The sequence below is a fragment of the Pyrus communis genome, chromosome 11 (genome assembly GCF_963583255.1).
Source record: "Pyrus communis chromosome 11, drPyrComm1.1, whole genome shotgun sequence".
Taxonomy (NCBI): Eukaryota; Viridiplantae; Streptophyta; class Magnoliopsida; order Rosales; family Rosaceae; genus Pyrus; species Pyrus communis.
In genome coordinates, this window is record NC_084813.1 from 19,621,736 (window position 1) to 19,631,688 (window position 9,953).

General features: G+C 37.8%; 1 protein-coding gene across 1 annotated transcript; it reads right to left on the reverse strand.

Annotated features, from left to right (window-relative positions):
- Positions 1 to 6,682: 6,682 nt before the first annotated feature.
- LOC137709150 (uncharacterized) lies at positions 6,683 to 7,372 on the reverse strand. The gene has a single exon (XM_068448270.1). The coding sequence runs from the start codon at positions 7,370 to 7,372 to the stop codon at positions 6,683 to 6,685; it is 690 nt and encodes a 229-aa protein (XP_068304371.1).
- Positions 7,373 to 9,953: the final 2,581 nt, after the last annotated feature.

The window sequence follows — 9,953 nt, forward strand, 5'->3', positions numbered from 1 at the left end:
CAAGGTCATGATCTCTCCTAAAAAAAAAAAACTTTCTTGCCCCGTTGCATGAAACGAATATATATTTTTATTATGAGTTACTCACATAATATAGTAAATTTGAAATCGATGATAATTTCATGTAAATCCTGAACCTAAAAAGCATTCAGCATCGACATCACATCATAAACAACAGTACTAGGGTTTGCTTTCTTGATTCTTATGGTCGCATTATACAAATTTTAATTTTAGCGTGCAAGTGTATATTCCACCGTCCCAAATTATTGTAAGCAAAGAAAATTGTGAAACATTTGCATTTGGCAGAAAGATTTTCAAAGCAAATATGACAAATTTTCTTACTCTTCTTTTTGACAGTTCTTCCGTTGGTCTTTGCAGCTTGCTTTCCTTGTAGACAAAGATTGCACGCAAACTTCATCATACACATTTCTGCCTTTTTTTCTTTTGACTATTCTGTTAATTATTTTTTACATAAGACATGATTTGGACTTTAATCTACCAAAAGGTGTTAATTGTTAAAGAAACACCAATAATTGTTAATTCTCCACAGAGAGTTGTGAAAATTTTCATAAAAAAGGGAAAATATTTTACAGTTTTTTTTATTTTTATTTTTTGTTTGGAAGCCAAACAAATATCACTGATCTCCAATCTTTTCTTGGATTTGGATCCTCTCCTGAGCCTAAGGAGAGGATCCTCCAGACGAAGACACGTGGACCATTGAATTTTTATCCAACGGCTACAAATAAGAGGATTACTTTAAAGTTATAATAATTATAGCCGTTGAATAAAGATCCAACGGCCCACGTGTCTTGGTCAGAAGGATCCTCTCCTTGGGCTGAGGAGAGGATCCAAATCCTCTTTTCTACCAGGCAAATGGCAATTAAGTTAGGAGCATCAGAACGTGACAAAGTGTTACATGTAGTTAGGAGCATCCAAAACATTATTCACCTTAAAATATAAATCAAAATGGCTATCAGGACACCAGCAACAACAAAGTCGATTTATTTTTAAAGCTACGTGAGCCCACGACCTTACCCCATATAATTTTATGGCCATTATGTACACTTTAAATAGGTTTGCTTTGTTGCTGCTGTACGTGCCCTAGCCAAATCAAACAAATTGATTTCCCTTTTAAGCTTATGGTTCATTAGATCGATCGAATAGAATCTTCATATGCTTCCAAGTTTGCCCTTATAAAACTGTGAGGGTTCATTTTTTTTCCCCTAATAAACTGCAAAGTCTATTCCACATCTAGCACTGCTACTATGGGAAGTGCTACGAGGCGAATTTATTAATAAAAAGGAAAAATACATAGGCCAACAGGGACGTGAAGTTAAATCCCAACCATTAAATAATTTATAAAAAACAAATCAACAACTTTTAGCAAAACCTATAGCAAGGAAGATGAGAAAGGTTACGAGAATAAGCAGTTGCAGCATAAGGAGGGAATGATTCCACTGGGATGACCAACACACCATAATTAACAAAGCAACTAGCAACTTGATTATGTACCATCTCTAGCTAAAAATATGAAAAAACTGAACTTGCATGAAGGATAATAAAACTTGGCGGTTATATATACTAACTAACTAACTAACTAAAAGCCTCCAGGGGACCAATAAAAAAATAAGGCAAACTATAGTGGTTGATACATAAAAACTGCAAACTACAGTGGTTGATAAATGGCTACTAGATCTCATTGACCATCACAAGTAAATATTGAATGTTTTGCTTCCATTCATTACCAGAAATTGTCATTTGTTTGACGAAGTTTTGCCCAACGAATAATATTTTAGCAGGCAAATATTCTTTACCCGATGGAATACCTCTGTTCATCTAGCAAAAAGGGCCAATATTTTGATTTCTTCGGAAGCTTTTGCCCGATGAAAAGAATTCGACGGGCAAAGAATTCGTCATTGGGTAAGTTTTTTGCTCCAAGGGAAAACCTTGGTCCGTAAATTGGAAACCTTTAAGACTACCTCTAGATTAAAACCTAAAGTTTAGGTTTTAAACTAACCCAATCATTCTTCAATGATTGGGTGTTAAAACTTAAAATTTGGGCAATTTTAACCAGAACTTTGGCCAGGGTTAAAAGGCTGGCCCGCTAAAATATAGGTTTCAAACTAACTCAATCATTCTCTAATGGTTGAGTCTAAAATAAGTATTGTGTTAAAACCTAAAATTTGGACAATTTAAATTATTAAATACATTAAATCCATTAGTTGAGGTCAAATATGACTAAATGTAACAGTAAAAAAAAGGATCTAAACAATTAAAAAGTATTCAATTAAAATTCACCCAAAAATTCTATAAATACATGTTTCTGTTGTGGCTTATTTTATCTGACAAGGTTTAAGGGGCCGGCGGCAAGGAGAAGAGATTGGGAGAGATGTGTTTGTAGAATTGTAGGGGAATGTGTGTTGTTATCCCTCCTACATTGTGCCTTTATATATAGTAGTAAAAGAGAGAAGATATTCCTTTTTCCCCAAGTAATACAAGTTGTAACAGGAAAGGATAACTAGAATCAAATCTAATCTAGGATTTACACAATCACACTTAAACTAGGAATGTTTACAACACCCCCCCCCCTTGAGTGTGTAAATACTCAAGGTAGATTTAATATCATGCATAAGTTAAGGAAGTCTCATTGGCACTGATTCTAAGGAACAACGCTTATTCTCAATAAGGTAGGAACTTGCATAAGTAGTAAGTCTCACTAAAAAACCCTAAGGCTATGGCAAAAATCCGAGTAGGGACAAAATCCATAGTCTAAGGAACAATGTGTGAGAAATGCAAAGTCAAAAGAAACGTTTATGAGATGTCATCAGGGATATGACCAGCCCAAAGTGGGTGCCTCGTTAAAACCTAGTTAGGTAGCAAAAACCCAGTGGGAAAAAATGCTCCTAATCGTAGGGAAAAAGAGTACATTAAGATCAAGCAAGTATCTTCAGGATACTCCCCCTGAATTTGACACAATTCCAAAGATAAATAGCATAGTTACAACTCAGAAAGTTTATGCATACCAATTCCATGAACAAGCTTTTGAAATGTCGTCTTTGGCAGTGATTTGTTGAAGAGGTCGGCCAGATTGTCTTGTGTACTGATTTGTGTGACTTTAATCTTCTTATGCTTTTGTTGTTGATGTGAAAAGAAGAACTTCGGCGCAATATGCTTGGTGTTGTCTCTTTTGATGTAACCTTTCTTGAGCTGTTCGATGCATGCTGCGTTGTCTTCAAAGATCGTCGTCGGGACATCAATGATAAGATAAAGATCGCAAGAGCTTCAAATATGGCCCACTACTGCTCTCAACCAAAAGCATTCCTGAGTTGCTTCATGTAAGGCGAGAATTTTTGCATAGTTAGACGAAGTGGCAACGAAGGTTTGCTTAGTTGACCTCCAAGATATTGTGGTGCCTCCAACAGTAAAAACATAACCCATTTGAGAACGCGCTTTGTGCGGATTAGATAAGTATCTTTCGTCGGCATAACTTTAAGGTAACGGAAGATGTGTCTTTCACACCAGTCCAATGTCTGTGTTTGGTGCATTACTGTATCTTGCCAAAAGATTAACAGCGAATGAGATGTCGGGTTTAGTGCATTGAGCTAAGTACAATAAAGCGCCCATCACACTTAGATAAGGAACTTCAGGCTCTAAAATCTCTTCATCATCCTCTTTTGGACGGAAGGGATCTCGTTTTGCATTTAGCGATCGAGTGACCATAAGAGTACTCGAAGGCTTCGCTTTATCCTCGTTAAAATAGTTCAACACTTTCTAGGTATATTTCGATTGATATACTATGATTCCATCAGAACAATGCTCTATCTCGAGACCGAGACAATATTGAGTCTTACCTAGATCTTTCATCTCAAATTTCGACTTCAGGCGTGCGGTAGTTCTCGCGAGCTCTTTAGGAGTTCCGATAAGATTTATGTCATCGACATATACTACAACAATCACAAATCCAAAATGTGACTTCTTAATGAACACATAAGGGCATAGTTCGTTGTTCACATATCTCTGATTAGTCAAATACTCACTCAGACGGTTATACCACATTCTTCTAGATTGTTTCAAATTGTAGAGTGAACGCCTCAGCCAAATTGAAAGCGTGTTCTGGGGTTTGGAAATATTTGAACCAGTCAATGTGAGTCATTCGAGAACTTTCATATAGATTTCCGTATCAAAATCCCCATAGAGATACGTGGTTACTATGTCCATCAGCTGCATATCTAGTTTTTTGGAAACTACCAAACTGATAAGGTAGCGAAAAGTAATCACGTTCATAACGGGTGAATAAGTTTCGTCATAGTCAATCCCGAGGCGTTGTGAGAAGCCTTGTGCAACAAGACGAGCTTTGTAACGCACAATTTCGTTCTTCTCATTATGCTTCCGAACGAAAGCCCACTTGTACCCAATGAGCTTCACATGTGGAGGACTAGGAGCTACAGGTCAAAACACCTTACATTTCGTAAGTGAATCGAGTTCAACTTGGATTGCTTGTTTCCAGTTTGACCAATTAGTTATACGTCGACATTCATCGACGGAACGCGGTTCAATGTCATCGCTCAATATGATCTCAGTAGCCACTACATATGTTAATGCATCATTGACAATCATCTCATGTCTACACCACAAATCATCTAAGTTAGCATAATAGACCGAAATCTCACAATTCTTGAGAGGATGATTCGTCTCTTCAAAGACGCTTCCATACTCTAGAATTTCCTCATGAGTTGGATAGAATGAGTAAGCGATAGTCGGATTCACGGTAGGCTCTTTGGGACCTTGTGCCATGGATTTCCTCTTCCGGGGGTGTGAATCCTTTGAACCAAGAGGTCTGCCACGCTTTTGTGTAGGGGTAAATGATTGGCTAGCCGCTAATGCACGTAAATCACCAATATTGGCGTCTCGGGCCTCCAAGAGGGAAGTTTGTCGTACATTTGGTACATCTATCTTTGCAGGTGTATTCACAGCTGGAATATATGATCTTATCACTCGCGCTAGATCGGTGAAGGCATCTGCCATGCTTAAAGCTATACTCTGGAGATCTAATATGCGCTGGACTTCAGTTTCAGACTGAGCGGTGCGGGGATTTAAATGAGACAAAGTGGGAGTCGTCCACGATAATTCACGTCGTTCTTCAGGAACATTGACATTCTTATCTCCCCCTAACAACGGGAAGACTGTTTCATAGAAGTGACAATTCGCGAAACGAGCGGTAAATAGATCGTCTATCAAAGGTTCTAAGTAACGAATAATCGAAGGAGAATCATATTCGACATAGATTCCCATCCTTCACTGAGGCCCTAGATTTGATCAGATAATCAGGGTGGTGAGCCTTGAGCTTGATAACCTAAGCCAACAGTTTGGAGAATGCAGCGTTCCTTGTGGATAACAAGCACATGTGTGACCAACATGTGGAAATGTCAACCAAAACCATAAAGTATCTAAATGGTCCGCATAGAAGGTAAATCGGTCCATAAATGTCCTCCTGAATCCGTTGTAGAAAAATGAGAGGATTTGAACGAATCTTGTCATAAGAAGGTTTAGTAATAAGCTTTTTTATTGAACATGTTTGATATGCGATTCATTTGATTGAACCTAAACTTTGGGTTAGTGGATGCCCGTTTGATGATTTGAGGATACGGCACATCGCTATTCGTCTAGGATGTCCTAAATGATGATGCCAAAGTGTAATTTCGTGCGCGGTCCCAGTAGTAGGGCCGGCCACATAGTGGCTTTCTATGGGGCATGTGGTCATAGTATATAAACCACTCGGGATATGCTCAATCTTCTCTAGAATATGCTTCTGGCCATATTCGTAGAAAATTATGCATAGAAATTCAACTCCATTTTCTACGTGGGTTTCAATGTGGTAATTGTTATTTCTAATGTCCTTGAAACTCAACAATATTCTTCCAGGATGTGGAGAATAGAGTGCCTCAGAAATGGTCAAGATTATACCATTAGACAACATTATACGTGCCTTATTGTATCCTTCAATCAGGTTGGATGGGCCTGAGAGGATTGTTAGAGGTGCACTCTTTGGTATGAAGTTAGTGAAATAGATGCGTTCACGCAAAACTGTGTGCGTGGTTGTACTATCTACCAGACAATTAACTTCCCACTAGTCATACCTAGAATGAAAAATTCATTTAAATTGGTCACATGCATAAAAGTTCTAAAAACAAATATCAATTCAAAATAATTTCATTTATTCAAGGATGGTAATTAATTAAAACTTAATATCCAAAAACAAATCACCAACAAATAATCCAAACATAAAAGGAAAATTTTTCAAAAATCAACCAAAAACAAAAGAGGGGTTCGGCCACTAGGTGGAATTCGGCCCATTGTCTTATTTCCACTAAAAAATAAGTCTATGTGTAAGATTCTAATCTTCCATAGGGGTGGTATCCTCTTGAAATTCAAAAACCTCCATCTTTGTAGTTTCCGGTTCGTCCACTTGTACGAAGTTTGATTCAAACTTTTTACGATGATAATGATATTCATCTACAACTTTCTTGGGAGCTCGGCAAACATGGGGCCAATGGTCTTTTGAACCACAGCGGTAGCACATATTTGCATCCATGGTTTTAGGTGCTTTGACTTTATTCTTGAAGTTCAAGGCCTTGGTAGCGAGGTTTGAGCGTTTATGGGCTTTGTTTCCTCCCTTGGATGGGCTTTAACTCTGTTGACCTTGGTGGGATGGCTTCTGGCCGCCCCTACCATGCCTTTTTTGGCGTTTTAGGCGTTGGTTTGTGTTATAATGTGCTTCAGGCACAACAGTCACCCTAATAGGTCGAGCTTGATGATTCTTCATCAATAGCTGGTTCTGCATTTCAGCGAGAAGTAAAGTAGAGATCAAATCCGAGAAGTTAGTGAACTTCTGAGCTCTATATTGTTGCTGCAGGACAATATTAGAAGCAAAGAAGGTCGAATAGGCCTTCTCCAGGAAATCCTCTTCAATCAAAGTTTCGTTACAAAACTTAAAAAGTGATTGGATTCGACAAACTTTAGAATTATATTCATTCACAGACTTAAAGTCTTGGAAGCGCAACTGCTGCCAGTCATGTCTTGCTTCAGGCAAGAATATGTCATTTTTGTGATTAAAACGATTAGCCAAAGCGACCCATAATGCACGTGGATCCTCCTCAGCAAGATACTCAGTTTGCAAAGCGTCGTGGATATGTCTTCGGATGAAGATCATAGCGATGGATTTCTCAACTTCGCCAACAGGGTTGTCCGTCTTTTCTTCAATAGTGGGATGCAAGTTCTTTGTAGTGAGGTGGAGTTTCACATCTTGGACCCACTTGAGGTAGTTTCTTCTAGAGACCTCTAAAGCAGTGAAGTTGAGTTTGTTCAAATTCGACATGTTCCTGTCACAAAATAGATGGACAAGATGTGGTTAGTGTAATGGAGAAAAAAAAAATCAATCCATTCACATAAGAGTGAAACATATAGGTTCTAATAGACATGTATTGGTTTAATTTTGCATGAAAAAACTTCAGGTTTTCATGGGTGATGTTTTTAAATGAAAACTTCAGGTTTTCAAGCAAGGCATGTTTATGAGAAACTTCAGGTTTCAAAATGATTTATGAACTTCCGGTTCATATATTCATGCAGGCAAACACAAATACATATATAGAAAAATGCAACAAAATATGCAAAAATAGAACTTTAGGTCTATAATTATAGTTGAATTAATTATTTGGTCTTTGGGCCAAATTAAAGTGTGGGTGAAAAAATATAAAACCCATTGGGCCTTAGGTGAATAAAACTCGGGGCCCAAAAGAAAAAAACTAAGCCCACGGGTGGCTTTAGAAAAATGTGATCCGTGTGACCTAGGCCTAAAAATTGGACTGGGTTTGGTCTCGGGTGGGGCTGCAGGCCCAAACAGAGATGGCACGGATTGGGTGCAGCGCAAACAGTGAAACGGGGGTGGGGGGGGGGGGGGGGGGGGAGAAAACAGGCCGAGCCTAGGTAGTGGGCTGGTTCGTTCGAGCCCAACCAAAAAAAACCTTATGTTTGCGTGGACCGCTTCAGGCGAGCCCAAAGAAAAGTAATTTGTTTTTTTTTTCGCAGGCCGATCAAACAGCTTATGGGCCAATACAAGAGGCCCAAAAAAAAATTAAGGACTAGGCCAAGAGATGGAGCCCAGTAGGGCTCGAGTTGAGTCCAAAGACACCCCAGCCGTAGTTGGGTGCGTTTGCAGGGGAAGAAGGTCGGCACCATTGCTTCAGACGGTCGTGCTTTGGGACAACGATGCTCAGGGCGACTCCATGGGTCAAGGAAGACCTTAAATATGAATGGAGATTGAAAAATCTCGACGTTCTATCAAAACCCTAGTAATACGAATAAGAATTTTTAAAAAATTTCCAACGAGATTCTAGAATCTCGGTCAACTGGTATTGGGGACGAACTTCAGGTCGTCAAACATGGTGACCCATGGATGAGGATTGGTTATAGGCCAACCTGCGATGGGGGAAGACGCCATGGAAGACGTCAGGGTCGCTGGGTTTTAATCCTGGAGCCTAAGCTGCAGGCTTGGTTCAATGGTGCAAGGGCATAGGTTCGAAGAACCCAGGTTGCATGTTCTGATTTTTTTTTTTCCTGTTTCTTTTTTCAATTCAATTCATATATAATTTAATTCAAAGCATATTCAATTCAATAGTATAATGCATGTACATATATTTGATGCAATTCATGGCAAATATCAAATTCACATAATTCAACAATTATGAATATAATGCATACACAATTTATGTAAAATCTAAAATTTGAAAAACGTAAAGTTGGGTCATGCATTATGGTGAATGTTCATGCAATCAGGGCTGCAAAAAAATCAAGATAAAAACCGTTGTTTTGAAAGAACCTGATTGCATGATGATATGGATGAATTGGTTTGATGCAGAAAAATTCTTCAACGTTAGATTCCTAAGCGCAGTGGTAGGAGCATGCTGATAACGTGTTGTGGCCTATTTTATCTGACAAGGTTAAAGGGGCCGATGGCAAGGAGAAGAGATTGAGAGAGATGTGTTTGTAGAATTGTAGGGGAATATGTGTTATTATCCCTCCTACATTGTGCCTTTATTTATAGTAGTAAAAGAGAGAATATATTCCTTCTTCCCCAAGTAATACAAGTTGTAATAGGAAAAGATAATTAGAATCAAATCTAATCTAGGATTTATATAATCACACTTAAACTAGGAATGTTTACAACAGTTTCATGGTGTTTAGTGATTTTTCAACTTTTCTCGGAATCTAAATATTTTTTTGTTAAAATGTTCATAAAAATAAACTATGATAATCTACATAAATTTTATTTTGAGAAAAGTTACCAAAAGAAAAAAATTTAGCCTAAGTTCATTCTTTTATAATCTCAGGCCAAAATTTTAGCTCTGAACCATTGGAGCAAAAAAACTATTTTTGTGTTAAACTCTAAATTTTCTAAGTTAAAATTTTTAGATTTTAACCCAAAGATTGAAGATGGTTTAAGCGTTCGTCGCGCAAAAGGTATAAATTAGGGTTTAGGGGTTTGATTTCGTCGGCCAAAAGTGAGATACATGATTGGCATATTTAATTCCTTTGATGATTTTCGCAGCCTGCAAAATAAATTTCAAAAACCCAACCATCAAACTTATTTTTATATACTCTAAGATTGCACACTCCAAAAATCATCAAAAAACAACCATAATGTATTTCCCTGTAATCATGTAGTGATTGAAGATAGAGCTTGGCTTATCGATGTATTTTATTTTTTTGTTCATTAGAGATGAATAAATAAAGTATGTTATAAATAGGCAAAAGTTAGAGAGATAACATTTGCTAGGGACAAGAGCGAAGCAGGTGCAAAGCATCACACTATTTGTTTTCGTAACTATAACACAAAAAGATTACAGGTAAAGAAAGGAAGGAAGTGATATTGATATTATTATTTTCACTTCTTTTCTTTT